Source organism: Sinocyclocheilus rhinocerous, unplaced genomic scaffold (genome assembly GCF_001515625.1).
Source record: "Sinocyclocheilus rhinocerous isolate Xijiao unplaced genomic scaffold, SAMN03320098_v1.1 scaffold2187, whole genome shotgun sequence".
Lineage (NCBI taxonomy): Eukaryota > Metazoa > Chordata > Actinopteri > Cypriniformes > Cyprinidae > Sinocyclocheilus > Sinocyclocheilus rhinocerous.
Genome location: NW_015641598.1, coordinates 6,549 through 32,682, shown reverse-complemented (window position 1 = coordinate 32,682; position 26,134 = coordinate 6,549). Strand labels below are relative to the sequence as shown.

At 37.9% G+C, this 26,134-nt stretch overlaps 1 protein-coding gene across 1 annotated transcript in view; it reads left to right on the top strand.

The window, feature by feature from the left end:
- LOC107755197 (xin actin-binding repeat-containing protein 2-like) overlaps nucleotides 1–21,700 on the top strand; it is a 31,323-nt gene extending 9,623 nt beyond the window's left edge. Inside the window, exons 4-9 of the mRNA XM_016571916.1 lie at nucleotides 6,349–6,435; nucleotides 8,055–8,124; nucleotides 8,245–8,339; nucleotides 9,420–18,657; nucleotides 20,239–20,369; nucleotides 21,644–21,700. Coding sequence (XP_016427402.1) covers nucleotides 6,349–6,435; nucleotides 8,055–8,124; nucleotides 8,245–8,339; nucleotides 9,420–18,657; nucleotides 20,239–20,330 — 9,582 coding nt within the window. The 3' untranslated portion in view covers nucleotides 20,331–20,369; nucleotides 21,644–21,700. The remainder of the gene's footprint in view (nucleotides 1–6,348; nucleotides 6,436–8,054; nucleotides 8,125–8,244; nucleotides 8,340–9,419; nucleotides 18,658–20,238; nucleotides 20,370–21,643) is intronic.
- The last annotated feature ends 4,434 nt before the right edge of the window (nucleotides 21,701–26,134 follow it).

The following is a 26,134-nucleotide window of genomic DNA, read 5'->3' as shown; positions in this document are numbered from 1 at the left end:
TTTAGGCACAAGAGAATCGTGACTGAACATAAAGAAGAACACATTCATATTTTGTTGATCTTTTTGGTGCTTATGAACATTTTAAAGTCCTAAAACTGATCCTAAAGGTGTTTCACATCTATCTTTTGTTTTCTATTCTAATATTCAATTGTAAAATTAAGACTTGGATGCAAAACTAGTTCAAATGCAATGAAGTGTATGGGTGTGAGATGCTAAAATACAGGACAAATGTGTCCCTCATTCATCAAATGCAAATCCATCATATGCAATTCTGTTCCTTTAAATACAGGACACTTGTGTATTATTTAGTATGCTTGGCAACCCTAATCGCCGTTAGTTTTAGTTATGGTACAGGTATTAGACGCTATAAGCATGCATGCAACTTCCACATGAGCAAAAATACTTCTGGTGTAGAAAAGGGAGTGTGTGCATGGACTTTCAGAATAAGATTAATCCTCTTACAGCTGACCTTACACCAAAACCCGAAATCGGACACAATAACAAGTCAAATCTGTATCTGCATAGATTCTCCCAAGCTTCTGAAGTCCATTAGCATTGCCACACACGCTAATATTATGCATGCAGCGCCTGCCCCTGAAAAAATCAGATACTGCTTGCAGTAAGAGAAGCAGAATGGAGATAAATTTTGGTCACAGTCTGTGCAATCCAGCTCTGCCGATCCAAATTGAATCCAGTCCACCCATCCATACCAGTGGGTCTGAGCGTGCTCTGTTCGCCCTGCAGGGACGAGGTGGCTTCAGCTCGCTGATAGAGGGGGAAAAAATCAGACTGAATACAGAATGACAGGAGAAAGTGGGAGATGTGCTCTCATCTCGTCTGCCAACACATCAGCGCTCATGTGCTCTAAAGCCGCGGCTCTCAATCTGTGCTACCTGACGTGAATCAATTAATGTAAAATATTATGAAGCATAGATACTTAAATTCAGATTTTTCTTATTTCTAATTTCTGATTGATGTACAAATTAAAATGCGCTTCATCCAGTTTTAAATGCGAAATTTGGCATGCTATTCAGTACACTTCAAAATTTAGTAATTGGCTTCCTTTCAATTTAATTGAGTTAAGTTGGCAACAAGCCACAGCATGTTGATTTGTCATTTGAATTGGCATGAAAGGCAGAGGAATTCAAGAAAGACATTCAAAAAAAAATTGAGGTGAGAATATTAATTAATTAATTAATTACTGACCACAAACATTTATTTAAATGTTTTTTCTTTCTTTTTTTTAAAATAAGAAGACAGTGATGTATTTATTTATTAACATTTTTGCTTGAAAATACAATAAAGTACAACCATGCCTTTCTATGCAAATTAGCATCATTATAGATTGTGTTTTCTTTCTCAAAATTTGTTCATTTACAAAAAGCATGTTCTACCTGCAGCTATTAATTAGTTAAAGGGGTCATATGATGCGATTTCAAGTTTTCCTTTCTCTTTGGAGTGTTACAAGCTGTTGGTGCATAAAGAAGATCTGTAAAGTTGCAAAGACTAAAGTGACGACAGTTTTTTGAACCTAGAAGAGTACAAGGCTAGCTGTGCACAAAGGGTCAATTCCGACTTTGCTATGACAATCTGTGCGAATATTAATGTACTTGTTCATCATTGTGTCAGTGTTTTATTCGCAAGAACAACAAAGTGACGAAACGCGCTGTGTAGAGCAGTTTGTCCGTTTAGGGCTACTGTAGAAACATGGTGGCGACTTCCATGTAAGGGGACCCGCGGTGTATGTAGATATAAATTGCTCAATCTAAGGTAATAAAAACATAACGGTTCATTAAATAAGGTCTTTATACACCTCTGAAAACATAGTTGCGTATATTATATTGCATTTCTGTCAATAGATCGATGTAAATATTACACATGGCACCTTTAACTACATTGTAAAAATGATTTCGAAGGTTGTTGGAGTGCATTTTACAAGAAAATACTATTTCAGTTTTTCTACTTTAAAATGTCATGTTTAATTCAATGTGTTACTTGCCGGTTCTTTGTAAATGTACTAGCACTATAGTGCTTATTAGCATGCATATTACTTATTCGTACTTATAAATGCGAGTCTTGTGAAAGGGCCTTGTGAAAGGGCAATTTCTGAGTGAAAATTGTTTCTACATCAAACTTTTAGTGAATTTTAGTTTGTTTACGTATTTTTACCGGAGGCAGCAATTTTGTAACAGGCCTCCTTTCAATTGAGTAGCGTTCAGCTCCGCTAACAGTGAATGTTCTCATAATTTTGGGTAACGTTCTGTCAAGGTTCTCTCAAAAGTTACGAACAAACATTATTCCAGTAACGCTATTAGAATGTTTGTTCAAGTGATATTGGGAGGAGATAATGATGTGGAAAGTGCTTATTAGCATGCATATTACTTATTCGTACTTATAAAGCACATATTAATGCATTATTGTGCATGACCATATTTAAGATCCCTTAATCCACACCATATCTAAACTTAACAGCTACCTTACTAACTATTAATAAGCAGTAATTAGGAGTTTACTGAGGCAAAAGTCATAGTTAATAGTGAGAATTAGACCCCAAACTAAAGTGTGTTATATTTAGTATACATTTTATATTGTGGTATATTTTGGTATATTTAGTCCAGATATACTGTAAATATAATATAACATTGTGAGAACCACTGCTTAAGATGTTTAGATCAGAAAATCTGTTCCTCTGTTATTATTATTTATTTTTTTTGTAGCTTTATGAAATCAAGATGCAAACATATACAGACATATACAAAGTGTAGTTTACTGAACATTAGAAGAAATTACCACATAAAATAGCTCAAGTTTGGCAGGAATCCGTAGCTCACAAAGAGAAGCATGTTGTAAATGATAAGCACGGAGTAGACAAATGAGAGCATAAGCTGACATTATGTATAATGCAGCGGCTATTTGAGAGAAGGATCAAAGTGTTCTGCTGCAGAAGGTCATCTCATTATCTGTGCTTTCTGTTGCTCGTGGTGACACTAATTTATTAAACTTGTTTGTGTGTGCATGTTGGGGAGGAGGCGTGTGTATATTTAAACTATAACTTGTGTCACATTCTGTGTGTGTTTGGTATGTAGGATCTATTTTTGAGGGGGGGATTTTATCCTTTTTCTGGATAATGAGGTCTGTTTATCTACGTAGAATTTAGAGCAGTGTGCATTTTTTCTATAGGTTATTTTCTGTTCTGATTATCTAACAAAACCCAAAATGACATAAGCCATATTTAGGACTTTTAAACAAAACATGTTTAAAACACATTTCTTTTTTTGAGAACGATCCCAGTACCTATTCAAGGTCTGTCAATTTATCTTACAAAACTGATTTTCCCTGCTAAATTAAAGCAGGAATAAATGGAGAACTAGAAATTCCTCTTAAAATTAAATGAACAAAGAGTCAATAATCAGTTTATTAATTTAAAAATGATTCAGAAATAAATAAACTTTTGAAATTGCCACAAAAGTTCTGTTGATGCGAGTCTTGTGAAAGGGCCTTAATTTTTTTAACACTGTAATATATCAATGAGATATATATCATTAATAAAAAATAAATAAAAATAAACATTTGAAACTGACAAATAAAGATATTTTTAAATTCATATTTAGTGAATGCTAGCCAGCCATATAAATGCAAGGCATATGCAGCATGAACCAATCAGCTTGTGCCAAGTCGTTTAACTCTCTGAATATCATCAGTTACGTTAACACCCCGTCAGAATGCGCCATCTAGAGTTTCATGACTGAACTATATATTTAAATGTAATTAAATATGCAATTTAAATGTTTGTTTATAAATCACTTTAATATATTAATATACCACCTGACAGTTTATTAATTGCTATAAAATATGTATTTTTTCCTTGAAAGCCTACTGTACCGATTGCCTATATATCAAAATGAATCGATATCGAATCGAATTGAATCGAAAGCTTGTGAATCTAAATCGAATCGTGAATTTTTTCTCAATACCCAGCCCTACAAATAGCTTTTCTTTATCCTTTTGTCAATCAAGTTAAAAGATATCATTAAACAGTTTGCATCTGAGCGTAGCTCAAATAAACTTTGTCCTTTTTTCCCCAATTTCAAATGCTTTTTTGCTTTGAATCAAAGTTTGTAGTGTTGTGATTCATCTCAGAGCCGGTTGGCTTGGTTAATGACTTGGAACTCTTTATTAAAGTGTTTTTTGAAGTCCCTCTGGAGAAAATGAAAAATGCTTCACCAGAAGCCAAGCAGCTGAAGCAGTAGGCGGTCACTGTTGTGCTGTTGCTTTGATGAGTGTTTTTAGGTCTGATTCTCAGTCACCTTTGGTTTTAATGATGCAATCTACATCAATGTATGTCAGCCGTATCTCTTTTAATGATGAGCGTGTGTGTGTTTGTATGCGTATTTGGGCTGTTTTTATGGATTAGTATTGATTTCGTCCCTGTTGATGATATCACACTTGTTTATGCACAGCTGCATGTGTTTGTGTGTGGGAGTGGGAGTGGAACAGATTATAACATTACAAAATCTGCTCATCCAAGGGCTGAAACCATTAAACCTGCCATTTAACAGTAATTGACGCCGACTAATCTTAATCATGAAATGGAAAACGAAAATGTACAGATTAATTCCAAGCTTTAATTTGTGTTTGAGTAATGCAGATTTCATGCAAATATACATAAATGAATTTTTGATTTTATGACGTTGTTTCCCTGAAATGATATTGACAAACCATGTGTTTATTACAGAACGTGTAGAGTCTAGTATGTGGCTTTTAATTCAGATTGTTCAAACATTTTGATAAGTCATGAGGTTTTAAGAATAGAACCTGCAGAATTTGATGCCTGTTGGTTTGATATCTTGTTTTCTAATGCAATGCAATTCATAAAGTTCAAAAGTTTGGAATCATTAAGATTTTTTATGGTTCTTCTGCTCACCAAGGCTGCATTTATTTGATCAAAAATACAGTACAAACAGTAATATTGTGAAACATTATTACAATTTAAAATAACAATTTTCTGTTTTAATATATTTTAAAATGTAATTTATTTCTGTGATCAAAGCTGAATTTTCAGCATCATTACTCCAGTCTTCAGTGTCACATGATCCTTCAGAAATCATAATAATATACTCATTAGCTGCTCATATATTATTGGTGCTCAGTTAGTAATAATAGTTCTTCTTATTATCAGTGTCTTTGATGAATAGAAAGTTCAAAAGAACAGCATTTATTGGAAATATAAATCTTTTGTAACATTACAAATGTCTTTAACTGTCACTTTCGATCAATTGAATGTATCCTTTGCTGATTAAAAGTTTTAAATTCTTTAAAAAAAAAATAATGTATCAGTTTCCACAAATAATATTACACTGCAAAATGGTTTTTAACATTAATTATAATAAGAAATGTATCTTGAGCAGCAAATCAGAATGATTTCTGAAGGATCATGTGACACTGAAGACTAGAGTAATGATGCTGAAAATTCAGCTTTGCATCACAGGAATAAATTACATTTTAAAATATGTTCAAAAAGAAAACAAATATTTGATATTGTGGAAAATATTTCACAATGTTACTGTTTTACTGTATTTTTGATATAAAAAAGCAACATTTAAAATTCTTAATTATTCCAAATTTTGACCAGTAGTTTATATTTAAGCAGTGTTGGGGGTAACGCATTACAAGTAACGCGAGTTACGTTATTTGCCAAAAATATAACTTTTTTTATTTTAAAAACGAACAAGCAAGCCCTGTCCAGATTTAAAAAGTAACGCAAAAGTAACGTAATGCATTACTTTCCATAAAAAGTAACTAAGTAACGTAATTAGTTACTTTTTTATGGAGTAACGCAATATTGTAATGCATTACTTTTAAAAGTAACTTTCCCCAACACTGTATTTAAGTGTTATGTGATTTTCTAAATACTTTTTGGTTCAATACTAGATAGAAAATGAAGAGTCCATCTTTGAGTTGCAGTGAGCTGCAGTTTCATGCATCTGTCAGAAATTGAACCGACTTGTGGCAGTCTGTCCACATGTCAAATCTGCCTACTTACCTCCCTGTCACCTGCTAGTCCAACTGAGTAGAGAGAGTACAGCTGGTGCAATCAGGGGATGGATGTCAGAATAACCAGAGATAGATAGAAATGAGAAAAAAGGAAAAGAGTGTTTGCTTATCACTTTCTGTGTAAATTTCTGTTCACAATAGAGAAATGCGGTAACACATTACATACACAAATATATTTGTTTGTGACTAAGAAAAGGCTGTGCAGATAAGATATTTTGAGAGTAAGGAGCTTTTGTGAGCACTTTTCTTGGTTTTTGTCTCATCCTCTAACAGCCCTTGTCTCCTGTCACGCAGGAGGTGTCAAATTCATCAGTGCTGAGTGTGGCGAGCAGCAGCGGGGGTCGACAAGTCTCGCAGCAGGTCTTCCTCCAGGATGAAAGGGTACGGACATTTCCAACAGCCCTGATAACTAATAACTCTCAACTTCACAAGTCCACAAAAAAGTCAGACACTAACAGTAGCGGATCTCACCAACAGGAGCTACGCTGACAATCATACCGCTCTTAATTTATAGCTCTGAATCTCTATAGTGTCTTATTTCGGTTTACTATCTGCTGTGAAATGTCACTGCAACCAGTCAATTGTCAATAATGTGAAAATGTTATTTGGAAGGTGTAGGTTTTAGCAGCATCACATCCACATGAAAACATTTACATTTATGCATTTGGCAGGCGTTTATATCCAGAGTGACTTGCACTGCACTCAAACCCATAACTTTGCCCTCCTTATAATAATCTCAAGGTAAAGGATGCTAAAAGTGATTAGAAATGAGGACAAGGGGAATACATAAAGTTTTGAAGTGACCCTGCAAAAATAGGTGTGAGAGTATAGTCCAGTAGTATCATTCATGGAATATTGATTGTTCAATCGAGTGAGCAGATCAGCGTCTGTTGAGAGAATAAAAATAAAACACTAAAACCCTGAAACTTTGCACTTGATAAGGTTAAAAGTGCTTTTGCCACAAAGGTTCTTGTGATGTCAAGGTCACATTGAAAATTCACAATAATTTTCTGTATTGAAAAATATGAAAATATATAACAAATCAACATTAAAATATCAAAAATGTTATATTGCTAAAATATATTATAAAATTAATACAAAAATATTATATTAAAAAATATTTTACCTCCTTATGTGTGGCTCATCCGATCAGAATTTAGAGTCTGAAATATATATATATATGCATAGAGGAGAAGCAATAATGTACAGTATGTGGAAAATAATGTGTTTTTTTAACCTTAAACCGCATAAACACATTTCATTACACCAAATACTCAAAATAATGTTCTTTTTAGCAGCATCATATGACCCCTTTAAGGCCCTTTCACATGACGTGCATTAGATTAAATGTAAAAATTCTATAATTTACATAATTTTAAGAATAAACTAAATGAAAATAAATGAAACACCTTGTTTATTAATTGACCTTGTAATATAAAAGTCAGTTGAAAAAAAAATAAAATACAAATGCTAAATTTACTGATGGATAAAAATGGCAGATGGCAGAACATTTACAACTTAATTAATAAACAAAATGCATTATATATTAAGTAGCCATGTGGTAATGCATATTTTTGTATAATCTATTGAATGAAATTTTACAAATGAAACATTTTATTGAAAGTTGAAAGTTTGAAACATTGAAAGTTCATGGACACAAACCAAAAGATAAAATTAAACTACTGTGTATGTGAGATATACTCTTATATTAGGGATACCTTATTGTCCCCATTTCCATGTTGAGAGATTTGAAAATGTATTTACTCAGTATAGTATTATAAGCTCAACTGCTAAAGCATGGCACTAACAACAACACCATGTCTCTCCCAAGGAATGAATGCACGTACTGATAAAACAAAATGCTTATGAAAACATCTGCCAAATGCATCAATGTAAATTTGTGCCAGAACTGATCATTTAGATCCTGTGGGTTGCACTCTATTTAATTCTCACATATGCCACTAAATTAAAGTTGTTGTATTTATTTTGCTACATTACAGGCTGCACGTGATCAAATCCCTCATAACCGGGAGGTTATTTCCAGTTACGAGAATCATCTCAATGAAACGGGTAAGTTTACCAGCAGTAATTTATAGATTAGTTCTGTGTCACACAACAACTCATTCTTTGGTCTACAGTGCATTTTGCAGAGGCTCACAGGATGTATTTAATTTTAACTTTTGCTTCCAGAGGAGGAAGAGTACTATCCAAGGCTCTCGACTAAAGAACTGGCACAGCATTTTGAAAAGACTATTGAGGAGGCAGCCCCCAGCAAGAAAATTAAGGTAAGTCCTTTTTAACCTACATATCTATTCTGACACATGAATGTATTATGCTTTAATAGGATTCAGTGCATAAAGAGACTCTGCTTACCATCTTTTTACATGTTTCTATGAGTCCCTCCACTTTCAGCAGCATAGTTTTATTGAGACTTGAGAGCCTGTGTTTATCTCTCAGTGTTCTGACATTGTAATTGTAAATTCACTTTACATCTGATATGAGTTATTTTTGTGTCTTTATTGTGCATCTAAATGACAAAGCAAGTCTTGCTCTCAACAAATTTTTTTTAATTGGTTTTTGCTTGGGAAATTAGTTTACTTGAGTATCAACACTGCATAAGATATTCAGGCTTGTTTTTATAGATTGTGTCTTTAATACGAGTGTATTTTGTTTTTGACAAACATATGAACATACAAACGTATAAACGTATAAACACATTAAAACAGAAAACATGTCTTACTGTCTAATGCAGTTTTGCTTCTCAAGTAAGTTTTCTTGTTTTAGAGATTTTCACATATTTTACTTGGAAAATGTCAAAAAGACTAATTAAAACTCATTAAAAAGACATTTTTGCAGTGTGCTGTAATTTTCAAGTGAAGTACATAATATTGATGGTTTTAGGGAAGTGTATCTAATATATTCATGAAGATGTTTTTAAGTATAGCAATGCATTGGGTTAGATAAACCATTTATTTAGTAAATTGATAACTCTTTCAAATGCAAAGGGCACACATAGTGCTGCGGCTGAGCAGTTACAAAAATCAGATAACTTTTTCTTGTAATTGTGCAAGGTGGTGTTCTTTATTTATTTTATTTTCTGCTCATGCAGAACCTTTTCAGACAAAATAGAAAAAAAAAAAAAAGATTTTTAGCTTCAACCACAAAAAAAAAAAATTTCCCTGGCCTTTTTAAATGCACAATAAGGACACAAAAATACTGAAAAGGCCTTTAAAATAATTTGCCCAGTTTTGGACATTCAGTTAAAAAAAAAAAAAATGTAAGTACTTTTCTGATCCAGCTGAAGTATACAGTAGGTCATTTCAGAGCTCCACTGAATTATGTTCATTATTCTCTCTCTGAAAAAGATTGAACGTGACAAAAGTCGTTCACAGCTGCCATCAGATGTGAGCGCGTCCCATCAAACTGTGAAAAGTGAAATATCAAGAACTCTGAACAGTGTTGCCACAGACAAAGAGGAAGAAGGTGATCCGAGTTCTGAGTTTGCTTTTGATGATGATGATGATGATGATGATGATGATGATGATGACGACGATGATGATCTGGAATATCTGCCACCGCCCCCACCGAACCTACTGGAGGAACCTTCAGATGTTGCTGAATACTTTCCTGAGCCTCCAGTGAAACACACAGTGAACAAACAGCAATACTACAGAGAGAGGGAGCTATTAGAACTGAAACGTCTCTGCAAACACATTCACCCTGATGTCAGAAAAGACCTGGAAAGAGATTTTTACGATGACGAGGACATTGAAGAAGTAGGAGACGTTCAAGAGGCAGCATACCAGTTTGAACACACCGGCAGCAATTCAAACGGAAGCCCGGAACGCAAATATTTGGAGTGGGACGAAATTCTAAGAGGCGAAGTGCAGTCCATGCGCTGGATGTTTGAGAACAAACCCTTGGATTGCATTAAGGATAACTCGGATAACGAAGAGGATAGCAAAAAGATCATTCAGCAGGAAATCATTCCTGGAGGTGACGTTAAGAACAGGGCTTTGATGTTTCAGATGCAGCCCATGGATACACTTGGAATGCAACGTGATTCAGCTAAACAGAGCTATCTAGTGAATGAAGTGGGGAAAAAAGATGTGCGTGCGGCCGCCTGGTTGTTTGAGACAAAGCCGATGGATACTCTAAATAAAATTCACACTGATGATGAGCAAACCAAAGAAGTCATCTTCACACAAGAAGCCACCGAAGGGGATGTTAAGTCTCTAAGGTACATGTTTGAAAACCAAGAAATGGATTCTCTGGGTGACACTGAAACCATGGATGAGAAGCAGCTGCTGAGCCTGAAGTCTGTACTGGAGGAGATCAAGTCAGAAGTGAAGAAAATCATATGGATGTTTGAGACGCAATGCTTGTGTGTAATCAGGGAACACTCCGGTGAGATGGTTTTGATTACTTCTGTCCGCCGAGAGGAGACGGAGAAAGGTGATGTCAAAACATCAAGATGGCTCTTCGAAACGCAGCCTTTGAATGACATTGACATGGACCTTTCTCAGGTCAGGCTGATCTCCAGTATTTCCATGGAAGACAACCAACTAGGTAATGCAAAAAGGGGAAGATGGCTGTTTGAGACAAAGAGGCTTGACTCCATAAATGCCCAGTGGGAGAGACTGCAAAAGCAGCAGAAAGATGAGATTCTTGGGGCGGATATACACAAACACTGCATGGTGTTTGAGACGCAGCCTATGGACACACTTAAAGATGACGCCAACTCCAGATATGTTGCCACAGAGCAGATTATTGGAGGTAACGTTCGCTCTGTGAAACACTTATTTGAAAACGCTCCACCGGATGAACTCAAAGAGCTTCCAAAAGTGGGAAAACTAAATAAAAAAGCAGTGTTTGAAGAAGGAAGAGGTGATGTGAGACACCAAAAATGGGTGTTTGAAAATAAACCTCTGGAGAACATTAAAGATGAGGATGATGAGGTAAACCGACTTAAGAAAACCATAGCATCTGATGAAGAAAGAGGCGATGTGAGAAATCAAAGATGGTTGTTTGAGAACCAACGTTTGGAAGGTATTCAAGAGGAAAAGAGAGAGTTTGTGAAAACAATTGATTCAGAACAAATAGATAGAAGTTACAAGGGTGATGTTCGCAGAAATTGTTGGGTGTTTGAGACGCAACCGATGGATACATTAAAGGATGATTCCAATGCCAGGCCAGTGAGTGCAGAAGAAATTCTAGGAGGTGACGTTCAGTCTGCCAGACACTTTTTTGAGACCGCTCCAAAAGATGAGAGGAAAGAGCTTGCAGAGGTGGGGAAGCTCAAAAGAATGATGACATCTGAGGAGAAAGGAGACGTTCGACACCAGAAGTGGCTGTTTGAGAGCCAGCCGCTGGAGCAGATCAGAGAGGAGAGAAAGGAAATAACAAGAACGGTGAATCTGGAGGAAATAGAAAATGTGGATGTGAGCAATTACAAGCAAATTTTTGAAACATTTGATTTAAGCCAATATGACGAAAGTCAGAAGATTCAAGTTGAGGGTGTCACCACTGGCTCTGTTAGATCAAATAAAGATCTATTTGAGTCCATGCCATTATATGCACTGCAAGACAGCTCAGGGCATTATCACGAGGTCAAAACCGTACGGCGGGAAGAAATCGTCAAAGGAGAAGTCAGAAGCTGTCAATGGGTGTTTGAAACTCGCCCTATTGACCAATTCGATGAGAGCATCACTAAATTCCAAATCATAAAGGGCATAACACAACAAGAGATCGAATCTGGAGATGTCAAGACGGCAAAATGGCTCTTTGAAACCCAGCCTCTCGATGCCATTAAGTATTTTAGCAATATTGAAGATGAGGAGTGTGTTACTAGGGAGACGGCAGAAATAGTCAAAGGTGATGTTAAAACCTGTAAGTGGCTTTTTGAGACCCAACCTATAGACATGCTTTATGAAAGGGAAGAGCTTAAGAGTACAAAAGATTCTGGTGAAGTTCAAAAAGGCGATGTGAAAACATGCACTTGGCTTTTTGAAACTCAAACCCTTGATGCCATACAGGATAACTCAGAGACGGTGTTGCAAACTCGCACTGTGAAACAAGAGGACATTCACGGAAAAGATGTCCGCATGGCACGTTTCCTGTTTGAGACGGAGAACCTGGAGAACATTGCTGGAGGAGAGCGAGAAGCTTTTAAGAGTGTTACTGAGATAGACATACAATCTGGGGACGTGTCTCGGATTAAATACATATTCGAGACCCAATCTTCTGACGTTATGAGCTCAACCTCTGAGGCTTTCATGAGACAGCTGAGGAGTGCTCAAGCTGAGGATATTCAGAAAGGAAATGTTGGAAACTGCAGATGGCTATTTGAAAACCAACCCATAGATAAAATCTCAGAGACCCCCGGTGAGCTAAAAGGGGCTCACATGATACAAGATGTTCAGGGAGGCAATGTGGATAAAGGCAGATTAATTTTTGAGACCTACACGTTAGATGAGATTCAAGATGTGTCCTCTGAGGCCGAAATGAGAAAGCTGCAGAAAGTCATCAGAGAGGATGAGGAAAAAGGAGATGTGAAAACATACGCCATGATGTTTGAGACTCAGCCTCTCTATGCCATCCAAGACAAAGAAGGCCATTGTCATGAAGTGACCACACTTACAAAAGAAGAAATACAAAGAGGTGATGTAGTGGGAGCCCACTGGCTGTTTGAAACAAAGCCTTTGGACTCAATTAGAGAGACGGATGAGGTCTATCTTTTAAAAGCCGTTACAGAGGAAGATATCCTAAAAGGTGATGTCAGCTCAGCAAGATGGAGGTTTGAAACCCAGCCCCTTGATATGATTGCAGAAGATGCCAAAATATCAATCAAAATGGTCGAGGACATTCAGGGAGGGGATGTAAAGACAAACAAGCAGCATTTTGAATCTGATGCTTTGTCTCAAAAGTTGGTGCATACTGTCAGCATGAGTGAGATTCATAAAGGGGATGTTAGGACAGCAAAATGGATGTTTGAAACTCACACAATTGATCAGATACATGCTGAAAAGTCAGAAGATGAGATGAAAACTGTTGTTATGGAGGAACAGCTAAAGGGGGATGTCAAACAGTCTGTGTGGCTATTTGAGAAGAATCCTCTTGATCATATCAACGAAAGTGATGAAAGTAAAAAGGTAATTTGTGAAGAAATCCCCAAAGCAGATATCAAAACCACAACGTGGCTTTTTGAAACTACGCCGTTCATTGAATTTAAAGAGAGCAGCTTGGAGAAGACAGAAATCATTGGTAAAAGTGTTAAAGCCACCCTCGACGAGCTGTTCACCCAAAGAATGGTAGACAACAAAGGTATCATCATCGAGGCAGATGAAATTGGAGACGTCCACATGGCTAAGTACAACCTCATGAATAAAGAAGCTCCCCAGATCCAAAGAGAAGAAATCATTAAAGGAGATCTGCAAAACATCATGATGAACCTCCTCAACAGACAGGACAAAACCGAGAGGGGAATCCTGATAAATGCAGAGGAGAGGGGAGACATCAGTGGCACCGTACAACAGCTGCTCCAAGAGCACAGCAGCACCTCTGTGGAGAAAGAGGAGATAATAAGAGGTGACATTCAGGAAGCCATAAACAACTTGTTGAAAGAGGAGAGCACTGGCAAACAGGGCATTCTCATTCAAGAAGACGAAAAGGGAGATGTTCGAATGACGATCTACTCTTTATTCAATTCTCATGAGGAATCAAGCAGTCTGAAAGAAAATATAGTTGGAGGTAATGTGAAAGGGTGCCTAGAGAGACTTTGCAATCCAGACACAGAGGAGATTGTGAGAATTAAAGTGGATGAAGCAGAGAGGGGAAAGGTGAGCTTTTATTCTACATGCATTGAGTCAGGTGCACTGGATTACCTCAAAAAGTTGCAGGTAGAGCCAGATGAGGCTGACCCGGGTGAAATTGAAAAAGAGGAAATCATCTGTGGTGATATTAAGGGAATGAAACTCAGTCTGACACGTAATCAAGCTCAAATCGGTCGTCTGGTGGACAGGGAAGATATAGTCCCAGGCTATGTTCATAACACAGTTAAGGTTTTCATGACCGTGCCTCCAGTCTCATTTGAACATTTACAGAGAGAAGAGATTGTGAGAGGAGACCTGCAAGCAGCGATGAATTCACTAACACAGTCTGTAAACCAGACGGTTGTTTTGGAGAAAGAAGAAGTAATTCGAGCTGATTTACCTACAACCCTGAGGTCTCTAGAGGAGGCCCAAAATCAGCCAAGAGAGGTGGAAAAGCCCGAAATCATTACTGGTAACATCAAAGGAGCGCTGAAATCACTAAAAGACTCTGCTTCAACCAAGGTGGAAATTGTCATAGAAGATTTAATGCCAGGTGACATCAAAGGAACGTTGAAATCACTGGAGGAGGCCAAACATGCAGTGAGAGAGGTGGAGAAGGAGGTGATTGTAAAGGGTGACATTCACACAGCAATACTGAGTCTACAAGAAGCGTCAAATGAGGGAAAGGTTTACCAGCAGGAGATTGGTGTCCAGGGAGATGTGAAAGGCAAGATTCAGCTCTTACTTGAGCCTCCTCCATCTCCCAGAATGCAACGCAGGGCGAGCACAGAGGGTGACGTGAAGCTTTCCATAAAATCACTCTATGACACCCAAGAGCAAGTGCAATCAGGGAAAGAAGAAGTGATAAAAGGAGATGTTAAGGGCACAATAAAATCCTTAATGGAAACAGCACAGAGAGCTAGCCCAACGATTCCCCGAAGGCAGCCGATAAGAAAGGTCAAAGTTCCTGCCAAGACCCCATCTCCATCAGTGAAAGACATCCCGGCACAGAAGCCCATCCCTGCCGTTAAAAACCTGGATATGAGCACTGAATCAAAGAGAAGCGCTCACATGCAATCAATGCAAAACAGATACGCATCTCAAGAGAGCACTACAATCACCAATCACACCACAGCATGCAGCCAGGAGACAAAGACCACAGTGCTGGAGCACAAAACAATTGTTCAAACACATGGCATCAAAACATTGAAAACTGAATTCCGTAACCTCAAAAAAAGTGGCTGTAAGGATTTGATCATACTGGATAAAAGAAAACAGCAGGACATCTGTATGCCACCTCCACCACCTGACCCTGAGCCCCCTCTGCCTCCCCCTCCAACAATGCCTCCGGATTATGATAGCATCTCCTTCCCCACTTCTCCTCTGAGCATTAGGGGTGATCATGATCTTCCCCCTCCCCCTCCCCCTCCTCCTCCATGTGATCCATCCAAGACAGAACTCGACCTTTTACCTCCTCCCCCAACCCCACCACCTCCTCCTCTTGCTACACCCACAGCTGAGCTAGAACTCCTCCCTCCACCTCCCACAGAACAGGAGCTAGACCTCCTTCCGCTGCCCAACATAACACCATCCAAACCCACTAAAATGTCTGTCAAACCCGTCAAAGCACCAACATTGTGCAAAGTACCCAAGCTTGAGCCAGCGATTTCATTTGAGAAAATGGATGTGCAGGCTGCACAAGAGACCAAGAGTAGAAAAAATGTCACCACATCATCAGTTAAGTGTACTGTGATATCCTCCGAAATTCAGTCTGCATTTACAAAACAGCCACCTGAGTCTCCACGGCCTCCCAAGAAAGTTTTCACTCCTTTGACGCTCATCCCACCCTCCTCTCCTCCTCCGCCATGCAAATCCCCGGTGAGCAAATTCAAAACCCCATTAATACAAGCCGAACAGAAGTACAGACAGCAGAGGGAGGAAAGCTGCACGCCACCTCCACCGCGCTCCCCGGCCTTTGAAATCTGCATGCACGAGTCAGTCAGTTCAGCCCTTGAAATGCTTTCTTCAGAGAGCACAGGCACAGTGCAATCAGAGGCAAGCATATCATTTGATTTCACTCAAGAGAGAACTCAAAAGAGTGTGACCAAATCCGAATCAGCCACAGACTCATATGATTCATCCAAGCACACAGCTCTCTCAAACGCTCCTCCAAGCAAGGCTTTGATCGCTGCCACAAATGAGAAATCTCCTCCAGAATCTTCTGTTATTTCCTCCGTTAAACAGAACATTATCTCTAATCAGTCATCACAGGGATCTTCGGGTCAGCAGCAGACCACCTCCACTTCAACTAAAAAGAAAAATAAGGGATCCGTGACGACCAGTATACAACAGGTGACGAGGACGGTTATTAAAAACACAACCAAAGAAGAAATAAAGGCCTCTGTTAAAACAGACAAACCTCAAAGTGTCTCTAAAACTGAATCCGAGAATGTTAAAAAAGATGTGAGCAGCATATCTTTATCTGAAGACAAAACAAAAGAGGAAAGCTCTTCAAAGAAAAATCGAGAAAAAAACTCCCCTGATCGATCCAAACCAAACAAAGAGAGTCAAATTAAGGATGCTGAGCAGAAGCAACAAAAGGTCGACAGTCAAAAGGCAAAGAAAGTTAGTAAGAGCGCTAAACTGGAAAGCAAGGAGAAAGCCACAGTGGAGCAGGAGAATGTCCAGGTGAAAGAAAGCAGAGAAAAAAGCCCCACAGAAACAGAGAATAAAGTAGAGAAAGAGGCCAAAGAGAAACCTGTAGAGGGGCCTCCTGCCACTCCGAAAAAGAAAAGGAGGAGCAAGAATAAGAAAGACAGAGAAGCCGCTCAAAGCAACAACGGCACACCCATCTCGCCCACGGAGGCCACGCCTGCTGAGCCTAAGTGGCCAGTCCTGACATCTGATAAAAAACAAGAAGAAATCACGGTTGTGCAAACACAGCACACCATTCATGCGGGACACACTGAGGTGTACAAGGAGGTCATCAAAACTGAAAGTACAGTCCAACAGCAGAGTTTCCAGGAGGAGGGCGCGACTGTAAAACTTCAAAAGCAGGCCAGTGGAAGCCAGCAGATTCCTGAGGAATCAAAAGATGAAAGCAGAAATGTTCCAATAAAAATGACAGGCAAATCTGCACAAAAGGAACCTGCTGAGTCCTCAGCAGAGAGCTCCGGCACATCTCTAAGACAAGCCGAAGCGCAGAAGATGTTGTCTCGTATCTCAGAGTTACAGGGGGTTGGAGGAAAAATGGACCCTAAGTCTGTGAAGACGCTGCTCAATGAAATGCCCGCCTGGCTTCTGGGGCCAGAAGAGAAGAGTGATTTGGAAGGGGCAGCTGTCGAACACAACGAACATAAGCTCAAAGAAATTCTCGCTTATGCTAAAAACCTCATTCAAGCAAAGCTAATTCACGTTGTTGGCACAATTGAAAAGCATGAATGTGAGGCCACCTCTGAAAAATTAGTCTCTAGTGGAGCCATACAAAGAATTTCAAAGATTTCCATTGGTTCTACAAAGTGTGAAACACAGAAGGTGGTCAAAGAGAAGACGAAGACAACGTGCAAGAGCCGAAAGCAACAAATGAGCAGCGTTACAACTCTTGGCCCCAGAGCTCCATCTCCATTGTTACGGATGCGCTCTCCCTCACCTACATTCATCACCATCGAGTCCACAAGGAGAACCGACTCGCCACAGAGAGCAGCACCCTTGCCTTCCCCAACGCCACCGACACCTCCTCCACGCAGATCTGAGACGGCAAGCTCTCGCTTAAGCAGGGCCTCCCCTTCACCCTCAAGCCGTGCAGATAGTCTGACGCGACTCAGAAATGTCACAGCTACGCTCTCCCGTGGTGCCTCGCCTGATCCGGTGCCTCACGTGGTGCCGGTCACAGGAAAGAAGTCCGAAATTGTGGAATCTCCCGCCACGTTCCAATGGCAGATCAAAATTGATTCTAAACCTGCTGAAGAGCAGAAGGTTGAAGAGGAGACTCTTGGGTCTTCTGAAACGCAAGTGGTGACCGTTGAAGTGAATAACGCTAACGTAAGTGGAGATGCCATTAATATTCCAGAGTGTTTAGGCCCCAACACGGAGGATGCAGAGCCTGAAAGTGCAGTAAAAGATAAGGAAAATCTCGCAAAGGTTGACCTGTCTGGACTAGCCAAGACAATTGAGACGTCAGAAGAGAAAGTTGGTATTAGAAAAGACCCAATTGACAATACAGAGAAGCCTGGCAGGGAAACTGACGACCTGGAGTTTGATACGGAGAAGAAAGCAAGACAACAAGAGGATATGGCTGCTTTCAACTTGAAGAATATTAAAAATGTTTTTGAAATGAGTGAGCAAAGTTCCCCCATCAAAGAGCTACAAAACAAACAGGAGGAACAGGAGTCAAGAGTGAGTGAAATTGCTTCTGAAGGTTCAAAGCCTGAGCTTCCTCCTGAGAGGGAACAATGCTCCCAGCTGAGCTCCCCTCTGCTTGTGCGCAAAGATGTGAAAGTAGACAAGTCTATCGATCCAACAGGCTTTTCAGAGACCGAAACAGTCACTGAACATTATTCTTCTGTTGATGAGTTCGGCACTAAAATTATTGGATCAAGAAGCACCACAATGGTTTCCACGCACACTCAAAGTGTTGCGACGCAACAGGTGCCGTTTTCCTATGCTGATGCTGTGAAGAAAAAGACGTCAGAGGTAAAGGTGTCACCTGAGGCCTCTGCAGAGGAACTGATGAAGAACTTCCATAAAACGTGGACAGAAAGTGAGAGTGTGTTCAAAAGCTTAGGTGTCACAGGTGAGAGAGCCAAGCCGCCTGCTTGTGCATCAAACCGAGACTGCTGTGCTGGGTAAATATGCCTGCAGTGCATGATGGGAATGAAATTTAACAGCAAGCTACTTGCAAAACTCCTGAGGTACATTACCGGGTCAATCTGTGTGTTTCTAACTTATGTCTTTCCCCAGGTGACAAGTCCACATTTAGATGAGTAAACGTGTATGTGAATGTGAACAGTGAATGTGAATGTGAACAATTGTTTCACTGAATGTGAATGTGACAGTTATTTGCATGTTAATAGCTGAACATTTAACTTGAGTTTAAAGGAGTTTGAAGTTTGTTTTCAATTAAGTTTGAGTTTATCTAAATAGGTGTCCTTTATTTTTTTTCCCTCTAATTAATTAATTAGTTTGTTTGTTTGTTTATTTATTTATTTATTGAATATCATGCATACATTTGTTCATACTATCTGATATATAACTAAAATAGATGTCCTTAATTTTTTCACCCTTTTTTTTAAAAACTTTTTTTTGTTTTTTTGTTTATTTATATTTGCTGTATTATTATTATTATTATTATTATTATTATTATCTTATTTTATTTATATTTATTTATTGATATAATTGTATTTTTTGGAATACCACACATCTACCACATATCACTGAAATGAGTGTCCTGAGAAATCACAGAGTCTGGGGAGCAGCCTACACTGTTTTTTAGCCAGTCAGAACTGCTTTCTGCTTAATCTCACTTGCAGCACCATCACAGTTTCAGAAGGACAGTTTATCAGCTTAGAATTTCAAATATCTCAATAACACTGAGTGCTTTCTCCATAATTGCCATTCATCTCTGTCTCGTTTGCATTTGAGAGTGCTGCAAGAATCAAATGTACTTTAAAAGCAAAATGTTTTAGCGATTGATTCAGAACACTGAACGAAGGAAAACAAAGCCTGATTTTTGTTTCTCTGTGTGACCTGAGAAACAGCAACTTGTAGCTTTTATGTTTGTTTGTTTGTTTTTCGAGACTGTCTGTGAGTTTGCAGGATTATTTCATTTCCCAAAATAACTCCACTAATTATAACCCAATTGTTATTCAGACTTCTATACACTCAGATGAGGGGGGAGGGGGGAATAGAAGGCTAGATTAAAAACAAATGGTAACCCAGCATTGGGTGCCTATTGAACAGTATGCATGTTTTACTAAACTAACCTAGCAAGGTGGGTTACCTAAAAACACTATGAAAATGGTTTAATAAAATGAGCAATTAAAGAAATTTTGCAAATAACCCAGCTTTTTTAGAGTGTAAAGAATCAAATTTTATTTAGATTAAACTATTCATTTTGTCATATTCATGTTAAAGACCTCAGGTGTCATTCTTTATCTCCAGATTTGAGAAGTATTAATGCTTTGATGTATTATTGTGTCTGAACATGTCTTTCACTAATACTGTTGTTAACAAACTTGCCAATAACCTTACATTGCAGTAGTGGATGTTGTTCGATGTGATTTGCCTGCATTGCCCAGATGGAGGACTGAGTGTTTGGCAAAGTGATGCGTGGGAATAACTGAATTGACTAAAACTTCTTTTGCCATCTTGCCAGATTCGAGTACCAAAGTCGGAGATGTGTGCAGTGTGCAAGAAGAGGGTTTACCCCATGGAAGGCCTGATAGCCGACAAAAAGAAGTTCCATAAATCCTGTTTTTTCTGTGAGCACTGCAATAACAAATTGAGGTATGTCATCAAATATTGTAATATGATATTTGATAAATATTGCTTATACTTAGGAGTTTCAGTCAAAAATGAAAATTTGCTCAAAATGTACTCATCCTCAGGCCATCCAAGATGTAGATGAGTTTGTTTCTTCATCGGAACAGATTTGGAGAAATGTAGCATTACATTACTTGCTCACCAAATGGATGCTCTGCAGTGAATGGGTGCCGTCAGAATGAGAGTCCAAACAGTTGATAAAAACATCACAATAATCCACACCACTCCAGTCCATCAGTTAATGTCGTGTGAAGCAAAAAGCTGCATGTTTGTAAGAAACAAACCCATCATTAAGAGATTTTTAACTACAAACCGTTACTTCTGGTTAAAATATGAGCCAATAATCCATACAAATTCTTCCTCCAGTGAAAAAGTCCATCCCCTGTTTTCCTCTCACATCAAAATCTACCAGTATATTTGTTTAGAACTAATAGTGCTTGATCTGTGCATTTCTCTCATGATTCAGACGAGATTATCTTTTTACTGGAGAAAACAATATTATGGATTGAGGACTCGTATTTTAGCTGGAAGCAACATTTTGAAGTCAGATGTCTTAATGATGGATTTGTTTCTTACAAACATGCAGCTTTTCACTTCACAAGATGTTAACTGATGGACTGGAGTGGTGTGGATTACTTGTGGATTATTGTGATGTTTTTATCAGCTGTTTGGACTCTCATTCTGACGGCACCCATTCACTGCAGAGGATCCATTGCTGAGCAAGTGAAGACATTCCCATGAAGAAATAAACTTATCCACATCTTGGATGGCCTGAGGGTGAGGCCATCCAAAATTTCAGCATATTTTCATTTTTGGGTGAATTATTCTTTAAAGTAATCAGATTTTCACCTGTTGCACGATGATAAAAATTCCATAGATTCCTATAGATGGACCCGAGTCATATCTACCCTAGCAACAGAACACCCTAGCATTGTTGTGACGAGTTTCTAGTGTGTATTGTTGTGTTTAAAAAGGAGCATAAACAGACAATTTATCATATTTAGCATTAACATAAATATTCTAGTACGTCTAACAATGCAAGTATTCCAACATAATCAATTCTAAATTATTTTTTTTTGCATAGAGTACCATTATTTGCAACTCTAAGATAAAGTATCCTGCATAAAACCATTCAAATGGAAAGCTTGCAGTGCAGTTCTCATTTACAAACTGTGTGAATGCAGACACCTCTATATATTTTCTGAAATATATGAATTATGAAACTTCTTGTCTGACAGCCTTGGAAACTTTGTCTCTCTCCATGGACATTTATACTGCCATCCACATTATAAACAGTGTGTATTGTTGTGTTTAAAAAGGAGCATAAACAGACAATTTATCATATTTAGCATTAACATAAATATTCTAGTACGTCTAACAATGCAAGTATTCCAACATAATCAATTCTAAATTATTTTTTTTTGCATAGAGTACCATTATTTGCAACTCTAAGATAAAGTATCCTGCATAAAACCATTCAAATGGAAAGCTTGCAGTGCAGTTCTCATTTACAAACTGTGTGAATGCAGACAGCTCTATATATTTTCTGTGATTTATGAATTATGAAACTTCTTGTCTGACAGCCTTGGAAACTTTGTCTCTCTCCATGGACATTTATACTGCCATCCACATTATAAACAACTCTTCAAGTCTAAAGGGAATTTCGAGGATGGATTTGGACAAGGGTTGCAAAGGGAATTACTGGGCGTTCGGGATGCAGGGAATACAGACCATGACGCATCGGATTGGAGATATTCACTTTCACAAAGTAGCATGTGCTCGCTGTCAGACGTGTTTGAAAAAGAAGCAAATAAACCCGATCAGAGCCCTAACAAAATTTCTGTAGCGTGGCCTCCGCAAACAGCCTCTCCAAAAACGACATTCTCTTTGGATCAGGATGTGAAATTGGTGAAACCCGTTTGGCCCCCAAAGAGCGAAACTTCAAAGTCTCCTAAGTACCAGCGTCGGAAAGCAACTCAGCGGAGCACACTTTAGGAGGAGTGCAACACGGCCTCAGGGCCGGCGGTGAAAGAGGAACGGGGAGAGCAAGGGAGCCATCTCATCGATCAGCGACACACAAAGCATGTCACAACAGCATGAAGTGTTGTGGGAGCTTTAGAAACACGAGGACACATCACGATGATGAAGAGCTTCGAATGCAGGGTGAAAATCTCGCCGTCAGACGGGTGAGGAAAGGTGGAGAGAGAGACGGTGGAGGTGAAAAGGTAACAGGAAGTTGATAAGGATTTTGGGAAATGATAAATATGTTGCGTATATATAAAGTAGGCGCAGGTTCAGACAGTTTGTGTGTTATGTTGAAAGAAAGAACTGAAAGAAAGTGAAATTATGAAGAAACAGAAATCAATAAAAAAAATAAAACAAGGTTATATTTTACTCCATGATCGAAAGGTAGAAATATGAACTTACATTTTGCATAAAGAAAATAAAGCCTATTTTCATGACAGTGAACATTTTTTAATTGTTTGTTAATTAAATTAAAAAAAAATTAGAAATTTGAATTTTTTAAGTCAATTCTGTTCTTTTGAACTTTCTATTCATCAAATAATAATAATAATAAATGTTTCCGCAAAATATTAAGCACCAAAAAATGTTTTGAACATTGATAATAATAGAAAGAACTAGTGCTGGGCGTTATGACCAAAAATTTATATCACGGTATTTTTCAAAATTATACCGGTTTCACGGTACATGACGGTATATTTTTTTCATGCATGACCGGGTGTTAACCATATTTTCTACTGATTGGGAGAGGAAATACTGCAGTATATTGAGTAGCAAATAAACCTGATCAAAGCCCTAACAAAATTTCTGTAGTGTGGCCTCCGCAAACAGCCTCTCCGAAAAAGACGTTGTCTCTGGATCAGGATGTGAAATTAGTCAAACCCGTTTGGCCCCCAAAGAGCGAAACTTCAAAGTCTCCTAAGTACCAGCGTCGGAAAGCAACTCAGCGGAGCACACTTTAGGAGGAGTGCAACACGGCCTCAGGGCCGGCGGTGAAAGAGGAACGGGGAGAGCGAGGGAGCCATCTCATCGATCAGCGACACACAAAGCATGTCACAACAGCATGAAGTGTTGTGGGAGCTTTAGAAACACGAGGACACATCACGATGATGAAGAGCTTCGAATGCAGGGTGAAAATCTCGCCGTCAGACGGGTGAGGAAAGGTGGAGAGAGAGACGGTGGAGGTGAAAAGGTAACAGGAAGTTGATAAGGATTTTGGGAAATGATAAATATGTTGCGTATATATAAAGTAGGCGCAGGTTCAGACAGTTTGTGTGTTATGTTGAAAGAAAGAACTGAAAGAAAGTGAAATTATGAAGAAACAGAAATCAATAAAAAAAATAAAACAAGGTTATATTTTACTCCATGATCGAAAGGTAGAAATATGAACTTACATTTTGCATAAAGAAAATAAAGCCTATTTTCATGACAGTGAACATTTTTTAATTGTTTGTTAATTAAATTAAAAAAAAATTAGAAATTTTAATTTTTTTAAGTCAATTCTGTTCTTTTGAACTTTCTATTCATCAAATAATAATAATAATAAATGTTTCCGCAAAATATTAAGCACCAACACCGGGATTGCGGTATTAAATAAATTCATATCATAACAAAAATAAACACCGGTATTCGGTATGAACCGGTATACCGCCCAGCACTAGAAAGAACCATTATTAATTTCTGAGCACCAGTAATAATCTAGCAGCAAACCAGCATATTTTAATTATATATATATATATATATATATGGTCTATTATAGTAAGATATATATATTATTTGCTTGGCGTGCTTAATAATCATTCAAATCACAATGCAAATAAACTTATTGATTCTAAAAACAGGCTTTATGCAGGATATAATTTATTTGTTTGTATTTTTATTTTATTTTATTTATTTATTTAGTTTTTTTTTTTGTGTGTGGTTAGAATATGACCTGGTCATGATTTCATGATTAACATGAAGTTGCTGGACATTTTTTAGAAAGTCTATTAAAATGTTATATTTGCAATGTACAAGTTCAAAATTGTAATAAAAAATAGCTGATATTCAACTTTGGGGTGCCAAATATGAGGGTCTATTTTTTGCAAACTCTATATTCTAAAGCTTCTGTATTTCTGTACACTTTACTAATCTGAAAATTATGCAAAACATTTCAGTTCTGTTTAGGATATCTATTTGAAATTACTCACAGCATTTTCTGCAGTGCATTTTCTGTGTCCATGGAGAGAAGACAAATTTATCACTAAATTGACCTCTTTAGATTTGCATATATTTTTGCATTCTTTATAAGGTTATACTGTATCCTGGGGATTCTTTCCACATTTCAATCTTTTTTTTATTATTATTATTATTTTTTTTACTTCTTCCTGTGCAGCACCTGGAGTGCTGTGTGGGAGGAAGATGAACAAAACACACATTTGTAAATCTCTTGTCTTGTTTATAATAGAAGTGTATTTCCTTCTCTCTCTAAACAGAAAATATTGTGTGAGGAAAATTATCTTTTTTGAGATGTCTTCTATGATTTGTACTGGACAATCCCTGATCATTAAATTAAGTTGGGCTGGTTCACAAAAAGAGCTTGCTAATTTATTGATGGACTTACAATAAGGAAGTCTTGATTTCACAGTTTATGCATTCAGGTTAATTTCTTCATTTTATATGAATGAGTAAATAAAAAATTCTTTACTCGTGTGGTTTAAAACACGCATGCTGTTCATATTTCTTAAAAATGGCTTGTTTTGTTGTGTTGAGAGTTTGCACTATAGTGCATTGAGGCTATTTTTTATTGTTTAGCACAGCAGTACAGTGTACTGTTATATTTGAAAACACTTTTCATCGAGCATAACCTTACTCTTCTAAACATCATCGAGAGACTTTTGAAGTAAACGGTACTGACACGTAATCACATGAACTGCTGGTCATTTCAACTGCACTTCAGCTGTTACTGTGCTTTAACTGGAATCCCTTAGCATCACTCACAGTGAGAATTTCAAGGTGTAGTTTTTAAGCAAACCTGTAAGACTGTTGTAAATCAATAGCTCTTGCTGTACAGTCGCCTTAGAGAGAAGTCTTAGATTGATGGAAGCTGGAACACTCTTTTTTACAGCAGCTGCAGCTTCAAGACCTCAAAATACACTCATCAGCGCCAGCAGGGCGTTATCTTATTTGTATTGAGAACAAACGAGTAAAATAGAACATACATTAGCATTCAGTTATTTCTTTAAAGAAGTGAATATGTTTCGTCAGCAAGGATGCATTAAGTTGATCAGAAGTGACAGTAAAGCATAATAATGTTGCAAAAGATTCCTTTTTCTATAAAAAGTATTTTTTAGTATTTTTAAAATACAAAAATACAGTAGTTTATTTTGATACTTGGTGTGGCTGCTGTATTTTGTAGTTTATTTTGATACACTTAAAATTAAGGTATTTGGTATTTTATTTTCAAATACATTTTGATGTATCTTTACCCATCCCTGGGTCCACTCTCTTCCATAGTTCGATGACTGTAGTGGGTTTCTTAGCCATAACTTTGTCCCAAGGATTTTCCAGAGATTTTCAGTTGGGTTTAGATCAGGACTCTGGGCCGGTCATTTCATTATTTCAGTGTTCTTGGCTTCAAGGAACTGCTTTACCCGTTTTGCAGTGTGACGAGGACATTGTCTTTGGCTGATTGGGAGATGCTTGCAGGGAAGGAACCGCATCTTGCT